The sequence below is a fragment of the Lagenorhynchus albirostris genome, chromosome 3 (genome assembly GCF_949774975.1).
Source record: "Lagenorhynchus albirostris chromosome 3, mLagAlb1.1, whole genome shotgun sequence".
In the NCBI taxonomy this organism is placed as follows: Eukaryota; Metazoa; Chordata; class Mammalia; order Artiodactyla; family Delphinidae; genus Lagenorhynchus; species Lagenorhynchus albirostris.
Window position 1 is genome coordinate 114,133,739 of NC_083097.1, and position 21,331 is coordinate 114,155,069.

General features: G+C 46.4%; 1 protein-coding gene across 2 annotated transcripts in view; it reads right to left on the reverse strand.

Annotated features, from left to right (window-relative positions):
* Positions 1-21,331, reverse strand: part of SPOCK1 (SPARC (osteonectin), cwcv and kazal like domains proteoglycan 1) — a 545,050-nt gene that overhangs the window by 289,015 nt on the left and 234,704 nt on the right. For both annotated transcript variants that reach the window (XM_060143663.1, XM_060143662.1), the window contains exon 3: positions 3,322-3,367. In XM_060143663.1, coding sequence (XP_059999646.1) covers positions 3,322-3,367 — 46 coding nt within the window. The remainder of the gene's footprint in view (positions 1-3,321; positions 3,368-21,331) is intronic.

Sequence of the window (21,331 nt, forward strand, 5' to 3'; positions counted from 1 at the left end):
TGAACCACGTCGGATTCTTTTTTAGCTCAGGAGGGGAAACGACTTCTCTCTGCAGCTGACAATCTCCACTGGAGCTCGGCAATCCTCCTATTTGCCGGAAGATGAAATGCCCGATCTCTCCCATGCCTGTGGTTTATATTGCGCCAGGCTGTGTCAGCGCTGATATAGTAACCTCCCATTTTTATTGAGCGGCACCCAGTGTAATTGATGACATCTGCTGGAGCCGATATTTTAAGTGAAGGCTATTCTCAGCCCTGCCTGCTCTCCCCCCAGCTCGGGATATAAATAGCCAACAGCAGCTACACCTGAGGTACAAAGTGGGGCTTCTCAGCTAAGGTCCTCAGTTATACCCCAGAAAGTCGTGAGGTTTTCTGCAAGGATTTATCTCAGCAGATCGAGCTTTCAAGCCTGCAGAGCTCGGAAAAGAGGGAGCAGGGGCAGGACGCTGCTGGGTATGGTTGCTAACCTTCCTTGGAGAGAAAAATCCTTGTTTGGACTTTGTGGTTAGACAGATTTAAATAGCATGTTCAAAGGAAGCTATCATTTATATCATATATGTAGATATATCATTTACATATATGAAGTGACAAATGATGCCCACCTTCGTGTATAACCTTTCCCAATGCGAATTAGTAAAAATTAAAATGTTCCTTGGTAAAGTTTTAGTATTTGTTGGCAGGCCTTGGGGAAGAGTAAATCTGGCATTTATTTAGGCAACACTTGATCCTTACAGGACTAGCACCTAAATCTTTTTCTGGACTGGAAAGCGTCAGTTCATGGTCGCGATCACCTGCGGTACCTCCATAAGAAAGATCCTGGTAGGGGTGTTTGCAGAAGGGCTCATTTACCAGGTACACACAGGGAACGTGTTGCTCTACATCTGAGTGTTCTTCCAACATGAAGGTGTAGCCTTTTGAGAAATTTTTAGAAATTTTGATCATCTTTGATGGAAAATTTCTAAATTACAAATACTTTCATATGTTTTACTGTGATTTACTGTGATGATTCAGTCACTGTTAAAGTTGTTAGTTCTCCAAAGAAGACATCAAGACGGCCAACAGGAACATGAGAAGATCCTCATCATTGCTGATTATTAGAGAAATGCAACTCAAAACTACAATGAGGTATCACCTCACACCAGTCAGAATGGCCGTCATCAAAAAGTCTACAAATAACAAATGCTGGAGAGGGTGTGGAGAAAAGGAAACCCTGCTACAGTGTTGGTGGGAAGGTAAATTGGTGCACTATGAACAGTATGGAGGTTCCTTAAACAATTAAAAATAGAACTAACATATGGTCCAGCAATCGCACTCCTGGGCATATAATCCAGAAAACACGAAACTAATTCAAAAAGATACATGCACCCCAATGTTCATAGCAGCACTATTTACAATAGCCAAGACATGGAAGCAACCTAAGTGTCCATCAACAGATGAATGGATAAAGAAGATGTGGTATATATACACAATGGAATACTACTCAGCCATAAAAAAGAATGAAACAATGCCATTTGCAGCAACATGGATGGACCTAGAGATTATCATACTGAGTGAAATAAGTCAGACAGAGAAAGACAAATAGTATATGATACCACTTATATGTGGAATCTAAAAAACAATACAAATGAACTTATTTACAAAACAGAAACAGACTCGTGGACATAGAAAACAAACATGGTTACCAAAGGGGAAAGGGTGAGGAAGGGATAAATTAGTAGGAGTATGGGATTCACAGATGCACGCCACTATATATAAAATAGATAAACAACAAGGATTTACTGTATAGCACAGGGAACTATATTCAATATCTTGTAATAACCTATAATGGAAAAGAACTGGAAAAAATATTTATACCTACGTATAACTTCATCACTTTGCTGTACACCTGAAACTAACACAATATTGTAAATCAACTATATTTCAATTAAAAATTTTTTTAAAGTTGCTGAAGTGTGAGGCCCTTGGAGCCCACTGGCATAGGTATAGCCCAGACGGGGCCTCCAAAAGAAAGCCTCCCCTAGCACCTGCCCACAACACACACATGCATGCCCACTAAGTCTCCCACCTATAGTCTCACCTGCACACACCTGCATCATAGCCATTAAGACATCTCCCACCGCAACTGTTCACTGAGCTATTTCCCCACTCCCCACTCTGAGCTCCTCCTGGATGGGCACCACAGGTTTTCTGTTTTATCCCCAGGACCTGGCTCGGTGCTTGTTCCAGAGTGCTAGGTCAATAAATGTTCGAGAATGAATGAATGCATGCACGTATGAACGAACAAAGTGTTGCACTACTTGAGGGCATACGCTAAATGTCTATGCGAAAATTTTAATGCCAATTTTGCTTGCAAGAAAACCAGAGGCCGGTTGGAGTGACCCATTAAAGTGACAAAGGAGAGAGCGGAAAGGGGCGCCTTCTATCGTGTTACACGTCAACGCTTTCCTTGACTTCTTTGTGTCAAGTTGACCATCGTGACCACATCAGATACTCAGTCTACAGAACTGAGGCTGATTCTCAGAAGCGTGAACCTTTGAGACTCGGTAGGTAACATTTTCCCTCTGAGTTGCAGCATTAATTGCATATACGTACTTCAAGTACAATCTGCCACCATTTCAGCAGCAGGGTCTGTGCCAACGGCAGCCCCACATGGAACAATAGAAACAGGGATGTGATTCACAGCAGGTCCTCGCTGTGTCTTAAATAGCTCACAGGAGGACAGAGATTTCCAATGGCCTTCAGGAGCCTGGCTTTGTGCTTGCTGGTATGAGTGGAAAGAGCCCTCTGAGGACCAAGCTAAAACCCAAGCGGTCAGTGAGCTGCCCCTGAAACAAGCTTCTATTTAGAAACACGATGAAGTTATTTAGCAAATGAAATATCAGCGCCCCTGAAAGCCTCCCGGGATTAGCCTATTTCTAGACGAGAAAGTTTCATTTTTGTGGCTCATGTGAATTGGACAGCGTCTCCAGGCACAGTCTGTTCCATGAATGAAATCACTGGACTCAGCCCAACAATTCACCGGGTGAGTCTGATAAGCATTTTACTATTTTGTTTCTTTATATGTTTGTTCTCTAACAAAACCAACCAATGATTATAGTGGTCAATTCAATAAAAACATGTTTTAATCAGTCTTAGGCAATCTCAGACAAATAACCAATTTGATAAAAATAATTTCTATCACCCCAGTCAATTCAGTCCACAAAAGTCAGTAAAATAAGACAGCCAGCTGGCCTTTAAGGGAAGAGTAACTCAGCATTCAAGGAAGGAAAAATGAGACAGCATTTCCCGTGGAATATACAGCAAGAAAAAGGGCATCCTTTACCTTGGTCAAAAGGCTTGTTGGGGTTCCAGTTTCTGAAATAATCATCCTATATGAGGAAAAAAAACGGAAAACAAAGGTCAGATTTCAAGAAGCTTCTCACATAAATGCATAAAAAGCTGCCTTTCCCCCCACCTCCCAAAACACAAAGGAAAACACTAAGGGCTCAGAAATCTTTCCAAGGCATTCACGTGCAATCAAAAATATCAATTGACTTTTTAAGTTCTTGTCTTTCAAACTGTATGGATTATACCCTAGGAAGAGTTAATACTTTTCAGCCTAATATGGAAACAGCACTGCTCTTCCTGGTTTGACAGATAAACGGAGACACCTTCTAGGTGCAAGACTTATTTGCCATCAATTATACCGCTAGTGGTGATGCCTAGCTGTTCTCACTTGGGATTAAGCCTCTGTGTTTGTAACCACTGATAATTCAACTGTCAACATTTCTCCTACACGAAGACATGTAATTCTGGCCCACAATTCCAGTTTTCTAACACTCCCCAAACCTAAAAACAGAGGGCCATTCAAATGTGAGAATTAACCACAGGCATATATTCAGCTTAATACCATGTGCCCCAGGTGCGTAAAGATAAAAACACAAAGGCTGGCCAATCTGGTTCATTCATAACCATGTCCTTCTTGCATGAAGCTTGCTCCGAGGCTAGACACTTCATTACTTTGAAAGTGCAAGGGTCCAGGTCACTCACTTCTCTATCGTCACATTAACCTCTTCGCCACTGCTAATAACCCTTCCCTTCCAAACCTCCACGGCCCACTCTTTCTCCTCCCTGTAAGTGCTCACCCACCCCACTGCAGCCGAGCACACCCACTCTGTCAGCTCAGCTCAACTGTCTGCAACATGCAGAGGCCTCACCCGTGCAAAACACCTCCACAGCCGTTTTTAGGGCATGTGCCCCCATGCAGTTAATTCCCTCCTGCATACACTCAAATGATCTGCTGGATGTGTTTTCGGCTGGTACTCTGCAGGCTGCAGTTCCAGAAAGCTGGCCAAAATGAGGCCTCGACGTCTCTTCTAGAGAAGTTCATTTAGATCAAAGTGCACAATTAGTTTCAACTATGGTCCATGCCATGCCGTCTCCTGCGGCCCTTTATCTCCGACACCATCTCCTGTGAATTTTATCGGCCTCTGTGTCATTCAATTACCTGGCTTTATTAGATCCTGGTTGCGTTCACCTAAGCCCTTAAATAGATTTTAGGAAACTGGATTTAGAGTAAAATCAGAACATTGCTCCTTAGGCAGTGATTCCATTTTTCCAGAGCGTGAATAAACATGAACGGGTTCCTCCGGATCCTGGGGAGTCAGCATTAAATCATTTTTAACTCTGAGGAATTGGCCCACTTTGCTCCGGCTTTAAATTTATGGCATAACTGGTCTTCTCACCCATCTGGTTAGGAAGTCTCTGAGGTCTACACCATGAAATATCACTGAGAAAGTTTAAAAGAATCCCTCTGCCACATCTCACTCCATTTATTATTTTAAATATAATCCTAGTCTTTTGAATTATGTGGCAGCCAGAGTTAATGATTCTAAGCTAAGAGCCGGATGATTGGTGGGAAATTTACCACTTGATTTCTCAGCTTTGATGGCCAATATACTCAGCACTAAATATAAGCAAGTGACTCAGACATTCTGCTGTTCACAAGGGCAAGAGAAGAGATAACCCAGGATGAACTCACCCTCACCACTGGAGAAAAAACAACAAAACCTCTGTCCTTCCAACTGTGGTTCATCAGTGCCCTCTGCACATCCAGAGGATGGTACCACCCAACCGCAGTCTAAAATCATGGGAACTATTTTCTACTTGAACATGCTGTTCTAATACATGGAAGTCCTTGGAAGCTTAGGATGTGTGTCTAACAAGGAAGGACTGGAGCCAAAGACAAGTTCCTCTGCTTTAATTTCACATGTCACATTCCCTTTGATATCCAAGTGAGGTTTGAGCCGGTCTCAAGAACTGGATATTCCCTAGTGATTTCAACATACGTTATAACTTGGATGGAATGTGAAGCATTCTTCTGGACCTTGCCACATTTCCAGGCTAACTATAACTGCCATTTTTACATATTTCTTGGGGAAAATCATGGTTTTAAATATAAAACCTCTAAAAGTGGCTATCTGCATGAGAATATTTAGAAACTCATTGCACATGTAATAATACTGCCTAACTGCTGCCCAAATGTGAAGGTACACCTGAATCAAAGCTCATTGTGCAAAATGAGTCCTTCAAAGAGCCTCTTGCCCAGCAAGGCCAAGCGGGGAAGGAAAATGATTTCCCTGCATCTGATTGCTTTTGACCTGCCTTGGGAAAGCGGGCGCCAAAGCAGAACCCAATGAGCTAGCAGCCCAGACAACCTTGGGTGTGACCGCTGTGGCTACAACTGAGAGACAGGCACCAGAGCCCACCTGGGGGATGGCCGCTGAGCACGGGCCACTTAGCGGTCACTGCAGCAGCGAGGTCCAAGTGTGAGTGGCCGGAGTTCACGGATCAGCCTTCCACACTGGACCAGCCAGGTCTGCAGACATGGGCAGTCCAAGCAGCTGGGCCTGTGCCAATCAATCCACTCTGCCTCTGGGGCAACGTCTGATAAGGACCATAGTTGATACCATCCGAACTCGCGCGGAAAAAGCCAAAGCTAGAAGAACGCCCTTCTAGAGCTTCACCTCACCCCTGAGTCCCACTTAACAGTCAGTGCTCAAGGGACAAAGGACGACTGGCTGGTCATTTCTCCAGGGCTTAACATCCACGGGCACCAGCCCAGATCTTCCTTTATCTTATTTTCTATCTAAAATTTTTAAATATAGCATATATTTTAGGTTATCCTAAAACAGACCCAGGGATTGCTGGGCTGTTGACGCTTCTAGCTCCTTTCTCACAGTGGCAAATCCCACCGTGGGAAGCAGTGTGCCAACCCCACACCACCCGGGTGCTGCCCGGTACCTAAGTGCATTATGCTGCGTGGACCCCAGAACCTGGTCCAGAGACCAGAAAAGCACAGGACTTCAAAAGCCCTCACCTCTGATCTTCCTCCTGGCCCAATAAAGATGTGGCCTGTTAAAATTCAGACTGTGGTGGAAGGCATGGCGGATGTACTAGATCACACTCGCCAGGCGAGGTGTATCCGTCTGTGCTGGCCTCTTAACGGGTAATTTTATCTCTACTAATGAAGCTTTTAAAACTGACTTGCAAGGACCTCAGCAACAGTTAATTCTTAAAACATACACCTAAATAGAAGTTCGCATACCTAGATACAGTTATTTATTAAATTCAATAACTCCTATTCGTGCATACTACAGGCTGAAGAGTGAAGGGTGGCAGTGTTACCATGCATGTATATTTTATTGGCTACACTGCACAGGATAATTATATCAGGCCTCTGCTGGACAGGGCAGAGAACAGTCTTCCTCTAAATTCTCACCATACGAGGAAGGGCTTATTCCATCTCACGATACCACTTCGAAAATGAAAATCACCCAACTCTTTAGGGACTGTTAAAACCTGGAAGAACCTATAAATTTAAAAAGACTCTCAAATTTGAGCATACTGAGTTATGTCCAAAATCATGAAACATTCCAGGTGAGCATACAGTCACAGCAAAAACACATCAAAAGTCAGCATACCTAAATGTCCACCAACAGAGGAATGGATAAAGAAGATGTAGTACATATATATACAATGGAATATTACTCAGCCATAAAAAGGAATGAAATTGGGTCATTTGTACAGACGTGGATAGACTTAGAGAGTGTCATATAGAGTGAAGTAAGTCAGAAAGAGAAAAGCAAATATTGTATAATAACACATATATGTGGAATCTAGAAAAATGGTGTAGATGATCTTATTTGCAAAGCAGAAATAGAGACACAGACGTAGAGAACAAATGTATGGATATCAAGGGGGAAAGGGTGGGGTGTGAGGAATTGGGAGACTGGGATTGACACATATACATTATTGATACTATGTATAAAATAGACAACTGCTGGGAACATACTGTATAGCATAGGGAGCTCTACTTAATGCACTGTGGTGACCTAAATGGGAGGGAAGTCCAAAAGGGAGGGGATGTCTGTATGCGTATGGCTGATTTGCTTTGTTGTGCAGTGGAGGCTAACACAACCTTGTAAAGCAACCATACTCCAGTAAAAATTATTTTTTTAAAAAAAGCACACAGATCACAGTAAGAAAGCGACCAATGATAATGTCTAGAATGACGAAGAAGGGAGTGGAGCTGGTGGTGGAGGGAGAGTCGTGGGAGTGATCATGGCCCCAATTATTTTTTTAAACCCTCCACTGCTGATCAAAAGAGGTAAAACCATATTCATTCCACTAAATAAATATCCCACTAAACACAATACTGGATCCTGTGAAATTATCGGCACACAGTGGCTGGTGCAAAGGAATTTAACTCTGGTTTTTCAACTACTTTAGAGATACCCTGTTTTGATAAACATTCATGGGAAGCGAAATCTTTTTAAAATATATAACACATATTATATATTATATATATAAAAGATATTAATAAGGATATATTTATCAGGACGTGTTAATAAAATACGTATATATACATATATACCAAAGGACATTCTGATCTATAATGCATCTTCCAAGAAAACTTTTAAGCCTCCCTACCATGCAATGATGCAAAAATATTCCTATGCCATAATTTTAGTGATTAAGTCTCCTCATCATGGATGTCATCACGAATTGGAAAGTCTCTGGGTTTAGCCCATTTTGATTGGGAACCTGAATTTTTCTTCCCCTGTCCCACAGCCCCCAAATGGCCGATGCAATTTAGCTCAACTATTCCCCAGGGGGTTGCCTTTCCAGAGATGTTTATTTCAGCTCCAAAGAATGTCAAAGCAACTCTGAGGAGGAGATGAAGTGGCACAATCAAATGGAAACCACTTTTGAGACCCAACTGCTTTACTCTCACTTATGAAGATGATGATGTAATTTATATATACCTTACAGCTTTAGCTACTACAGATCAAAGACACTTCGCTCTCCTGGAACAGATCATTTCTCCTTCACACATATTTTAGCTAAGTTGTTTGAACACTGAAGTATCATCTGAAGATTACCTGAGGTAATAAAAATTACCAGCCTAGAAAATAAATGGAAGCCTCATTTGTCTCAACCAGGAGTGAGCAGTGGAGACATGTACAGAAGGAAGTAAGGTGAATTGAGGGCAGGCAGCCCCTTGGGGTCATCTGAAGACCCCCTGCAGATAAATACAAAAAGGAGAAGCATTGCCCTGCAGGGCCAGGTGGACCCTGCAGGTGGCCAGGTTTATAGATCCTAGATGGAGGTTAATCCCACTTTATCAAACCCCAAACCTTTACAAAGAGATTAGTTAAGGGGCTATAGGCAAACTGCTCTCCAAAGGACTCAGTGCAAACTAGTTATTTTTCACACTAACTGACTGGGGAGAACAGGAAGGAGGGGTGGCTGGCAGGTGGGAAAAGTGTCTCTGAAATGATAATAGAAGTCATTGGAAATGTGAGATTTCCAGATGACATTATGTAAGTGCATCAGCTGTATGATGTGAAATTTTCCTGTAATTTCAATTTGTGTGCAGTGGAAACCCCTACTAGTCACGCTGTTGAGAAATACAAAACATTCCATCTATTGGGAAGGAACTAGCGTCCCAGACACCACCTTACCTCTGAGCTATTTCCAGTCACATCTCTGGGCAAGCAATGTGCTGTCGGTCTCCTCTCCATCAGGCCTGTCCTGCCCACCCCTGGTGAAGAGCCCCAGTGACAATCCTTCTGAATGAAGTGATCGACCAACCAGCCCAGCTTGGACAGTGACTTGAGGTCCCCCGCCCACCCCCCATCACTCCACAGACCCCGCTCATGCGAACCCTGTACACCAGGGACTGGAAGCTGGGCCATTCGTACATCTTCCATTGGCACATATCACACCCACACAGCTGGGCCCGGGCTACTTCTGAACAGGGATGAACAGTAAATACTACTTACTCACCTGCACATTCCCCCAGGGCAACACTCAACAGTACACAGTTAAGTCCTGGCCGAACTGTATATAATTTAAGTACGCTGTTCCCGCTTTAACATCTCTGTATCCCTGTGAAATGCCCATGACTGTTCCTGGTGTGCACGTAAGGACAGGTGGGTGTAGGTTTATACAGACACTCTAAATCACTTTCTTCCTGAATAGAGTGATTCTTTGATAAATTGGTCTGACATTTGGTCTAAAGTCCTGCAGGCCTCAGACAAAATGGTTTAGAAAATAACAATGTCAGTTGCTCTGCTCTTTCAATAAATAATCCACCAGTAAAACACAGATAATAACTGACAATCATACTTGTACTGTAACTAATGAGAAAAGATAAAGCAGTCAATGGACTGTTTCTGTGCATTTGATAAATTGCACCCCCGGATATACCCATGAAAAATAAATGTGTGTGGTCCTGTTTCACTGAACTCGAACAAATATTTACCACTGAGATTTAGGATTTAGAGCGAAATTTACATTTTACTTGGCAACAATTTTGATGCTATGTCTACACACAGTAGAAAAATCAAAAACCTACCTCAACTTCCTGAGTACGAAAGCATTATAAATGAGAAAAAAATAAAAGAATCACATCAAATGATAGGAAGGAATGTAAACATTTTCGATAATTGCATCAAAATTTCAAATTATCATAACATTAGAAAGGTCACAGGCAGACATTTTCCCGACCATCACTCCCTTGAAAAGGTCCCCTTGTTCACTAAGTTCATGAAAAGAACATTAGGTTCTCAGTAGAATAGGTGAAGCGCAGGGAAATCAGAGGGTCCTCTGGTGATCTGTGTCATTACTGTAGGACAAATAGCAAAATCATGATTAAACCCAAATACGCAGGCGTGATTATTATCTTTGAGAATTTCAAATGATTAATTTCCTATGACACTGGTCCAAAGGGTGAAATTCAATAAAAGTTCTGAGATGACATCAGACAGCAAGAATAAAAGACCTTCTACATTTCTGCAAAGAAATTCTTTTGCCTTGCAGCTCCAAAATAGCTTGAAGGGGGTCTAAAACCTGAGAAAGACGTGGATTTATGGTCTTGGGATGTAAAATGAATAGGACTGTCATGGCCCCTCAGGTGATTAAAGGATTATAACCGCCACAAAGTCCCCTTCCTCAGGACTGTCTGCCTGTCCATTTCTGTCCATCCAAGCTGGGGTCAGGGGGAGTGATGGCTGATTTGGGCTTTTCTCAAAGAGAAAAACTGAGTCTGAGGTCCATTCCAGAAAGTGTGCCCTATATCTGGCTGCTTCTTCTGGGAATACAAATGGACCTACGATGCTGCCTTTGTACTCTGACCAAGACAAGGGGCGTCTCCCCAGACGCAAAGCCACCCACACCCTTGACCTCGTTAGCAAAATGATCAAAATACCTGAGCTAGCCAGGAGCAGGCTTCTGAATGTCAGATGGGAGTGAAGCAGGCAGGGCTATGATGTCAAAGACAGAGGAGACACTATGAACAGGACAGGCTCTGAAGCAGATACAGGTTCAAATCCTGCCTTGAACACCCACCAGCCAGCTGGCGTTGCACAAACCCCTCAGCTTCTGAGACGCAGTCCCTTGAGCCACAAAGCAAGACCACTGCACCTGCCTTGGAGGCTGGGTCACCGTGATTCGCAACAATGTGGCAAAGTGACTGGCATATTACCAGGCACAAAAAAGGACTCAATAAATAAAAAGGTACACTTTTGTGTCCATGTCCAGAGGTTTATAATATTGAGATGTCTCAAAAACATTGAGAGAAACAGGCTTTATAGAAACACTGACATGCTTAAAATTTCAGTAATGTGACTCTTGTGCATTTGAATCTCACCAAATAGGCCCAAATGAAGGGAGATCGATTGTCCTTGGGAACAATAATTATGAAATATTTCAAACGCATGCAATTTTATTAGTCTCATGAATGAAGAGTGACTTAGAACAAATGCAATGAAATATGAAAGCATGAGTTGCAAGCACATCGCTGTTTAAAGGTCAGGCACCCATTCTCTAAGATTCAGTGACCCTGTCTATTAAAAAAAGATATCACTTACACCATAGAGCTGTTCTGTATAACCAGTGAGGTGCTTTGAACCATTGTTAGCAATTACACATCATATAGTTCTAAGTCAATTTAAGTTTCAATTTTGACTCACTATATCCCGTTAAGTGGACTGGACCTGCTCTGAACAGGTAAAATTTCTGCATAATCATTAACTGACATGTAGAAAACAGAGGAAGGAACCGTGAAAAGGTCCACCTCATTGACACACCAAGTAAGACCCTTGCCGTCTTGGAGCAGGTAAACCTTTACTTTACAGAAAATACAAACTGTACTTGCCTAAGGCCCAGCCCTGTCCGAGTATCACGAGCTCCAAATTCATTAGGTCCCTCTGTCTTTCTGAGAATGCCACTCCTACCACCCCCGAGGCTGGCAGGCCTCCATCAACATCCAGATGCTGCCTTTTGGAGTATACAACACTGGCTATGAACTATCACCACAACCCTTCCTCCCCACCCACCCTGCACGGGAGGTGCCAACCGCAAGCACTGGAAAGCAGTGGTTCTCATCCTTGACTGACCACTGGGGTCACGGAGGACCTTTCTAGACGCTGATGCCTGGCACCGCCTAGGAGATGCTGATTCGGTGGTCTGCGCCACGGCCTCCACAATGACATTTAAAGTTCCTCAGAGGATTCTAATGAGTAGCCCCCATTGGCTAAAGGAAGCCACACACTGATTCAACCACAGTGACTGAAAGGTGACCAGGGGACGATCAGGTCCACCACAAACAGCAAACCCGGTGCGGCCCATCAGAGGCCTCCCTTCCCCCAGCTTCCGGAGCTTTCCAGAGTTAAATTCACCTTCCACTGTCAGGTCTGGCCTCAACACCTCTGGGGCTCAGTACACGGTACCTCTGGGCGCTCAGCTGGCCAGGCCAGGATCCAGGCTGGACTGGTCCCTCCTCCCTCCCTCTGCCATTCAGGCATCAACCAGCCCCCCCCCTCCCTGGATCTGTCACACCTCCCACTCTCTGCACCCACAGCCTCTCCCTCAGTCGGGCCCCCCAGCTGCCCCTTGGGTCACCACCACGTGCCCAGCCAGCCTCCACTCCCTGTACCCTGCTCAGGCTGTTCTCCATGCTGCTCCCACGGGGACCCTCTGAAGGGACGCCTGCCCTCATCAGCCCCCAGTATCAAATACTCGAGTTGCTCCCCACAGCTCCCAGGCAAAGGCCAAGGCCGGGAGCAGCTTACAGGGCCCTGCAAGGCACAGTCCCTGCTGAATCCTCCCGTCCCCCTGCAACCACACCCCAGCCCACACGCTTCGCTCCAGCCCCACAAGAACCACTTCTTGGTTCTGCAACAGCCATGCTTACTTCGAGCTCTGAAATTCTGCACGTGCTACTCCTTTTGTGCCTGAAATACCCTTCCTCGCCCTTCTCTGATGAACATTTGCTGCTCTATCAAATACCAGTTTAGACTAGACGATGCTCCTCGTGCGCACACCTCCCCGTCCCCAATCCCTCCACATCAGAGACGTCTCAGCCGTGTGGTCTACACAGAGCACTGACGCAACCGCTCTGCAGTGGCCGACCACTCCCCTGCCACTCAACCACACAGCCAGCAGTCCCCACGGCCAGGGGTGGGACGTCTTCACCTCCACACCTCCAGAGCCCAGCACATGCCCATCTTGCAACAGGTACTCAATGAGCACCTCCTATGAAGAAAGAACCATTCAACCTCTGTTGCTTCTTTTACACCAGAGTCTTGGGCTGCAACTCCCCAATTAAGTCCCCGTTGACTCAGCACTTCAGGCTCCGTGACCTGGAGGTTTCCGAGGAAAGTGAAATGGGCAACTCCCTTCGTGTAACTTAAACTGGGGCAGTAACGGGAACCTGGCACCAGCAGGGATGACGGCAGAAGACCTTGGAGGGATCGACCAAGGAGGACAGGTGGACCCCTGCCCGACAGCCTCGCCCCACGTCTGCGAACACCCCAAGTCACCGCAAGGAACACACAGACTTCATGACTTGGCTCACCACGGCTGGCAGAAATCGGATGCAAGATTCAGGACCTGCATCAAGGGGAAGTTGAAATGAAAAGGTTGAAATCCAATCCAAAGTATCCAAGTGATGCTGATAGCGACGTTAACGTTCATCATACAGGAATAAGAGCAGCTACCATTTCCCGAGTGCTCCCCACGCGCCAGGCGCCGTCCAAGCCAGCTGTGTTCTAGCTCACTGAACTCATATGATAACCGTGTGAGGCAGGCACAATCAGCACCCCGATGACATGGCTGGGAAAGCGAGCTTCGAGAGATCGCATTTCTGTATAAGGTCACACAGCTAGCGAGAAGCAGGAGGATTTGAACTCGGTTTTGCCCGACTCCGAAGATCATGCCCTAACCGCTCCGCACCGCGTTAATGGTACCATGTGAGGGGAGGGCCAGTGAGGTATGTGAAGACTGGAGACCCTGGGAGACAACACGGGGCTCGTTCCCTATCGGAGATGGAACACGATGGTTGCAGGAGATGCCGAGGGACGGAGATGAGCACAGAGGCCTGAGGCCTCCCGAGAGGCTCCCTCTACCACTGCATTGACCCTTAGCACATCTGAGCCTCAGCTTCCCCGTCTGTGAAAGGGGGGATTCAAACACCTGCCTCACGGTTCTTTGTGAGCTTGGACAGCAGGTCCATCTCTCCTGTGCCTGGCCCCAAGAAAGCAGTCAGGACATCCGGATGTCCTGACCACCCCATACGCCAGATGGTTCCCCGGGCTTCAGAATCATGGCCAGCAGCACTGGTGACAGCAGCCTCAGGAACAAGCCCCCCTGAGGAGCACTTTGTGGGCTCTGGACCAAGCACTGCCACCACACCTGTCTGCCACCACACTCTCTGGGGCCCACTTCAAAGTGGAGCATTCAATGCTGACATCAAGCCACTGCACAGAGGACATGGTGGCTTCGGCACCGCCCATCTCTCTGAGAAGCCATGACCACAGACTTTGCATGAAATTTTCATTAGCTGCACAGCAAGGCGTGCTGCGGTTCCTCCCAGCCCTACCATTCAGCCTCTTCTCCCGGAAGGAACATTTGGGAAAGTTAGCAATAAAAACTCCCCCACTGTGACCCTAAAAGCATCCTAGCAGCCTCCCTGCCTGCCCTCCTCTGCATCCTGAGGCTCTGGCCCTTGGACCATGTACACAGCAGATGCTCCTTACCAAAGCCCCAGAAATAAATCTGGTCAAGGCCTTTTGTCCACTTCAAAGCAATGATGGCACCATCAGAATCTGAGAGGGTTCATTTGAAATCTGCAACTTCTGAACTTCTTTCCCCCGTGGTAAGAGGTCACCAGAGTAGACAAGCCTGCCAAACAGACCCACACTCCCAAGCCACAATTTCCCTCTGTGATCACTGGCAAAGCTTCCACAGAGAAGGCGGAGTGTGCCCTGTCTGAGGTACAGCCACTGCTATAACTAGGGCTTGCCATGAGGGTAGAACAATCCTCTCACACTCCCAAAGTCTGCTGGGTCCAACCAGTCCTGGACCATGCAGATGGGCTAATTCTCCTCTCACTCAACAAGCACTTATGCAACTCTATGATGGGTGTAACCCAGTCTCTCACGCCCAGCACTGCCAAATAGATGCCTGGTAGACTCAGGAGACTTAGAGAAACAATCCCAAAGTACTTCAGCCAGGCTCCACACTTGGGAACTTGCTCACCTGGCCACTCGGACAGGTAGATGATGTACTTACGTCGTATGACAAGACAGAGAGTCCAGAGAAGCTATAAGAGAACTGTCCTCAGACCAAGATCAGTGTGCATGAGTCCCTGACTAATGGGGATCTGTGTACTCTGTGAACATCTAGCTGTCCTGTTGCCCTCCAGGGCTGTTTCCATAATCTGTCCACGCTCAATGAGGGTCTGGGGCACCCACAGAGACAGAGCAAGGTTGAAGCTGCAAGGAAGTTGGGGGCAGAGACTCGAGGACCTCAGTGCCTGAAGAGATATCCACGCCTAATCTCCAGGCACTAAGGAGCCACTTGGAGGTGGGCGGACTTGAAGGTGGATCCCATCACACCAGTACTTTCCGAAGGAGCCCAACTGAAAGCAAGGACACCAATGAAGAAGCTCATTCTACGTGAGCACAATTATCACTTACAGCATTTGCTGCACGTCTGCCTTTGTGCCAGAAAACAGACACCAAGAACACCCAGCCCTTACCCTCAGAAGCCCACAGTCTGGCCAGGGGAAAGGGAACCAGAAATGTCAGCAGATGAAGGCATAATACTACCAGGCAATGTGCTCATTATGAAAAGAGAATAGCTACAGAACACAGAGGAGGAAGCCACCAATGATTCCAGGGAACCAGGACTGACTCTACTGAAGCAGTGGGACTTACGCTGGGTCTGGACGGACAAGGAATTTTCCAGGCAAGGAATGTGGAGTAGGTGGGACAAGGAGCCAGCAGTTGCAATGAGCAGGACTCTTTGCTGCAGCAGCCCTCAGCTCAGGCAACAGGAGAGGAAGCCTGAGCCCAGGTGCAGCCACAGAGACAGGACAATGGGAGACATCTGCCGGCTCTGCCCAGGGTCTCCAACCCACCACGGCCACACCACTAGGTCTGCCATCTGCTCTGCAGCCAGAAATCCTGTAGCTGCTGTGGCCGGTCACTGGCATCACTGTGATCCGTCCACTCCAGCTGGAAGGTTGAGCAATGACACTATGTCTAGAGAAGACGCACTGACCCATGGCATGCCACCCCAGGGACAAGAGCCAGCTCACATCCTGGCCCTTCCAAGCAGCAAGCGTCCCTGTGCCATCTGTTACGAACGTGTGTAAGTCATATGGGCCACAACTGCAACCAACTAGTCTCTGTGCCTGTCGCTCTCTCTGTCCTGCAGAGACACACTGCCAGCTTGCTCCACCTTCCTTTATTAAATAAACATCTCTCCCTTTGGAGGTGAGATCCCTGAGAACAAAGGCCATGCCACGTGACCATGCTCTGGGAACCAAGACCCTGGAGGTGCCCCCTCCCCACCCGCAGTCAGTGATAACAATTAAGGGCCTCTTGCTCTCACCAAGCCTTTGAAAGGTTCCACTCTTGTTTGCAGGGGACAGTGGTAGGGAACCTGGGTTCCCTTTTACCCATCTTTTAAAATCAAAACACTCCAGGGCAAAATTATCAGGTTACACCATTTATATGGTAACAAAACACACATCAATAAGGACATATTTATTTCTTGTGGAAGAGTACTCAGCCAGCAGAAGCCATGTAATATTTTTATTTTTATGCTTTCTTTTAATTTATTATTTGGAAAATAAGAGGAATGTTAATAACAATGCAGGCCCTTTCCAGCCCTAAAATTCAATGATTCTAAATATGTCAGATAATAAATCAAATACGCCTGACAGCTCTGTGTAAATAAAGTGGGAGCAATTTTCAGACTAGCAAGGACTACCGTGTACTGGAAGAATCCAAGGAAGACCAAAGCAAGAAGCTGCTCTGTCTTTGAGTTTTATTTCTGCTTCCGAATTTTAAGAGCCCAGCAAGAACACAAACAGTAGTTATGCCCTAGATCTTCAAAATCCCTTTCCTATTAAATAACTTATGAGCGTTGAAGAACGAGTCCAGTTGGGTTTTTCACATGATGCTACTCAGAGAGAACTTTTGAAAACAATTTCCAAGATCTAATTCTTTAGCTAAATTACCTTCTTCTGAAAGGTGGAGACTCCTAGAAAGTCACATACAAAAACATGGGAAGAAAGAAACCAAGAAGCAATAAAAAGGACCAATGATGCAATGTAACTATCTCTTCCACTCGATAACCACACCCTCCCCATGCCCAGAGCCCACCCCTCAGAGGCCTGGGAAGAAAGAAGGGGCAGCCACGGCCACCAACAAGCATGAAGCAGCGCTGGGTCCCGCTCATTAAAATCGATCTTCTCATTTAGCCAGTTGCATGGTCACATTTTCTAGGTATCTCAACTGTCCTTAAAGAGTGCCCATGATTCACCATAAGAAGAAAAAAATACAAAAAAAGAACTAGAGAAAAGTCAAAATGGTAACAATGGTTATCAATGGCTGGAGGAATATAAGAGTTTTCTTCCTGCTTCTACTTTATTATTTTTCAATTAAAAAATAACCTGTACCACATCTTCTTTATCCATTCATCTGATGACGGACGCACATATATACAATGGAATATTACTCAGCCATAAAAAGAAACGAAATTGAGCTATTTGTAATGAGGTGGATAGACCTAGAGTCTGTCATACAGAGTGAAGTAAGTCAGGCAGAGAAAGGCAAATACCGTATGCTAACACATATATATGGAATTTAAGGGAAAAAAAAGTCATGAAGAACCTAGGGGTAAGACAGGAATAAACACACAGACCTACTAGAGAATGGACTTGAGGATATGGGGAGGGGGAAGGGTAAGATGTGACAAAGTGAGAGAGAGGCATGGACATATATACACTACCAAACGTAAGGTAGATAGCTAGTGGGAAGCAGCCGCATAGCACAGGGAGATCAGCTCAGTGCTTTGTGACCACCTAGAGGAGTGGGATAGGGAGGGTGGGAGGGAGGGAGACGCAAGAGGGAAGAGATATGGGAACATATGTGTATGTATAACTGATTCACTTTGTTATAAAGCAGAAACTAACACACCATTGTAAAGCAATTATACTCCAATAAAGATGTAAAAACAAAAATAACCTGTATTACTTCATGTGTTTGTATGTTGTCTCCTCATTCATCCATTTACCCATTCTTCATTCATTCAAAGTTCTATGGGATAGGGAAAATGAAGACAGCATTACCCTAACATCACGGTTGGGGCAACGCTAGCCAGAGAGGTAAAATCATTTCTAAATGAATTCACACAGCACTAAAATCTGCAGTATAAGATCTATGTACACCAAAAGATGAGACTGAGAGCTGTACTCACAGCCCAGACATGAGGAATAAGAAGGAAGAACCTCTTGGGCCATGACCTAGAACAATGACTAGGAACCTCTCCAGGCAGCTGAATGGCATCACAAGCCCTTCTAATTACCCTGTCTCTGGGCTAGCACATAGGGCAAGCATTCATTTATTCCTTTTGTCCTGGCACCCTATTAAGGAACGAAAGATCTGGAATAAGCAGGGTGTGACCTTCAGCTCACTCACCAGCACACAGCCCATGGCCCCTGCCAAAAACAGGTAGGAGAAGGACCCAGAGCTCACAGTAGAAATCATACATTTACCCACAAGGCGGTGACAGCTACTGCAACAAACCCACACTGTGGCTCAATTTAATAAGGCATCCGATGCTCACATGCCTCATCTGATTTACCAGCAGGATACGTAAATCGCAGCTAGAATAGGAGGTACCTTGTCAGGGCTGCCTGCTGGAATTATGTGGGAACAACACTGCATGGGTTATTTTGGTGTTGCCCATCAAAGCCTCATACGTCTGTTTCACACACCTCTCTTTTAACAAAACTCAGCTCTTAACCCAGCTTGGAGCTGAAATCAATAGTTCTGCTTCTGGATCTGAAACATAAACAAACATAAAAGCCTATGGCAGTTTCTTAACTGGTAACTCCTCTTGATGTCCATTGTCACTGCCTAAGTGATTCTGGATAAACATTCCAACCTCTTCGAGCTTCAGTTTCTTCATCTGTAAAATGAAGGCTATGGTGCCCACTCTACTAGGATTACTGGGCGGATTACTTGGGACATAGATGCAAAATGTTCAGCATGTAGTATGCACCAAATATCCAAACATGGTCACTGCTATCTATCTATCTAGCTAGCTAGCTATTTATTTATTTATTTATGGCCGTGTTGGGTCTTCGTTGCAGCGCGCAGGCTTTCTCTAGTTGCGGCGAGCAGGGGCCACTCTTCGTTGCGGTGTACGGTCTTCTCATTGCTGTGGCTTCTCTTGCTGAGCACGGACTCTAGGCACGCGGGCTTCAGTAGTTGTGGCTCGCAGGCTCTAGAGCGCAGACTCAGTAGTTATGGTACACGGGCTTATTAGTTGCTCTGTGGCATGTGGGATCTTCCCGGACCAGGGCTTGAACCCATGTCCCCTGCATTGGCAGGTGGATTCTCAACCACTGCGCCACCAGGGAAGACCGGCCACTGCTTTTTTTAACTGACCTCAGTACATCCTCTGCTGTAAGCTGATAAAAGAATTTAAATAAATAAATAACACTAGTTTCCTCTGGATTCGTATATTTGTGATACTGCCATCCTGACCCTACAGAAATTTTTAAGAAATCAAATCTGGGTAATGGCTGCTTTGGAAAAGCAGCAGCCACTGCTCTGTGCAAAAGTGTAAATAAAATGCCACTTAAGTAATCACATTACTCATAGCTTAACGCATGTGGTCCAGAGCTACAAGCAAGCATGTCTGTGATGGATTTCTCATCTGTGGCTGCCCCTGCAGCCCGTCCAAGCGTCTGCAGGCATCCTGACTGGGAACGTCTACATTAGCTCCTGATGGGACCCACACTCCCGCTATCAATGGGAACACACTCAGCAGGAAGGAGGCGATGCCTTCGTAATAAGGTGATAATACAAACAGAAACGTTTGCTTGGGGAAGGGCTGCTAGGTTCTAGGTCGGCCATTAAATGTCCCTTCCTCAGTTCTCAGGGGCTCCCAAAGAAGTCTGGGATCCCCACCTGAATCTTCCCAGCCCCTGCCAGGCAGGGATGGAGCCTCCTCAGATGCCGTGATACGGCCTACTTTTGACTCAGCACGGCTGAGTACCAGACTAAACACCAAAGGAGACAACCGGCAATGCTGGACTAAATCTACCTTCTTTCTGAGAAGGGGCTCTGAAATCTCAGCATTTTCCATTTAACCAGAGCTTCCCTCAAGGGTGCCAAGCACTAACTGGGGATATTTGGTCCTTAGACCATTTACACTCTGGATAAATGCAGAACTTCTAGAAAAGCCAATTCAGAATCCAACCACAAGCATGCTCTGAAGATGTGGGTGGGAGGAGCTTCAAGATGGCGGAAGAGTAAGACGCGGAGATCACCTTCCTCCCCACAAATACATCAGAAATACAGGTACACATGGAACAACTCCTACAGAACACCTACTGAATGCTGGCAGAAGACCTCAGACCTCCCAAAACGCAAGGAACTCCCCATGTACCTGGGTAGGGCAAAAGAAAAAACAGAGACAAAAGAACAGGGACGGGACCTGCACCAGTGGGAGGGAGCCGTGAAGGAGGAAAGGTTTCCACACACTAGAAGCCCCTTCGCAGGCGGAGACTGCGGGTGATGGAGGGGGGAAGCTTCGAAGCCACGGAGGAGACCACAGCAACAGGGGTGCACAGGGCAAAGCGGAGAGATTCCCGCACAGAGGATCGGTGCACTTACCAGCCCGAGAGGCTTGTCTGCTCGCCTGCTGGGGCGGGCGGGGCTGCGAGCTGAGGCTCGGGCTTTGGTGGGAGCGCAGGGAGAGGACTGGGGTTGGCGGCGTGAACACAGCCTGCAGGGGTTAGTGCACCACGGCTAGCCAGGAGGGAGTCCGGGAAAAGGTCTGGAGCTGCCGAAGAGGCAAGAGACTTTTTCTTCCCTCTTTGTTTCCTGGTGCGCGAGGAGAGGGGATTAAGAGCGCTGCTTAAAGGAGCTCCAGAGACGGGCATGAGCCACGGCTATCAGCGCGGACCCCAGAGACGGGCATGAGACACTAAGGCCGCTGCTGCCGCCACCAAGAAGGCTGTGTGCGAGCACAGGTAACTGTTCACACCTCCCCTCCCAGGAGCCTGTGCAGCCCGCCACTGCCAGGGTCCCGTGATCCAGGGACAACTTCCCCGGGAGAACGCACGGCGCACTTCAGGCTGGTGCAACGTCACGCCGGCCGAAGCCGCTGCAGGCTCGCCCCACACTCTGTACCCCTCCCTCCCCTCTGGCCTGAGTGAGCCAGAGCCCCCGGATCAGCGGCTCTTTTAACCCCATCCTGTC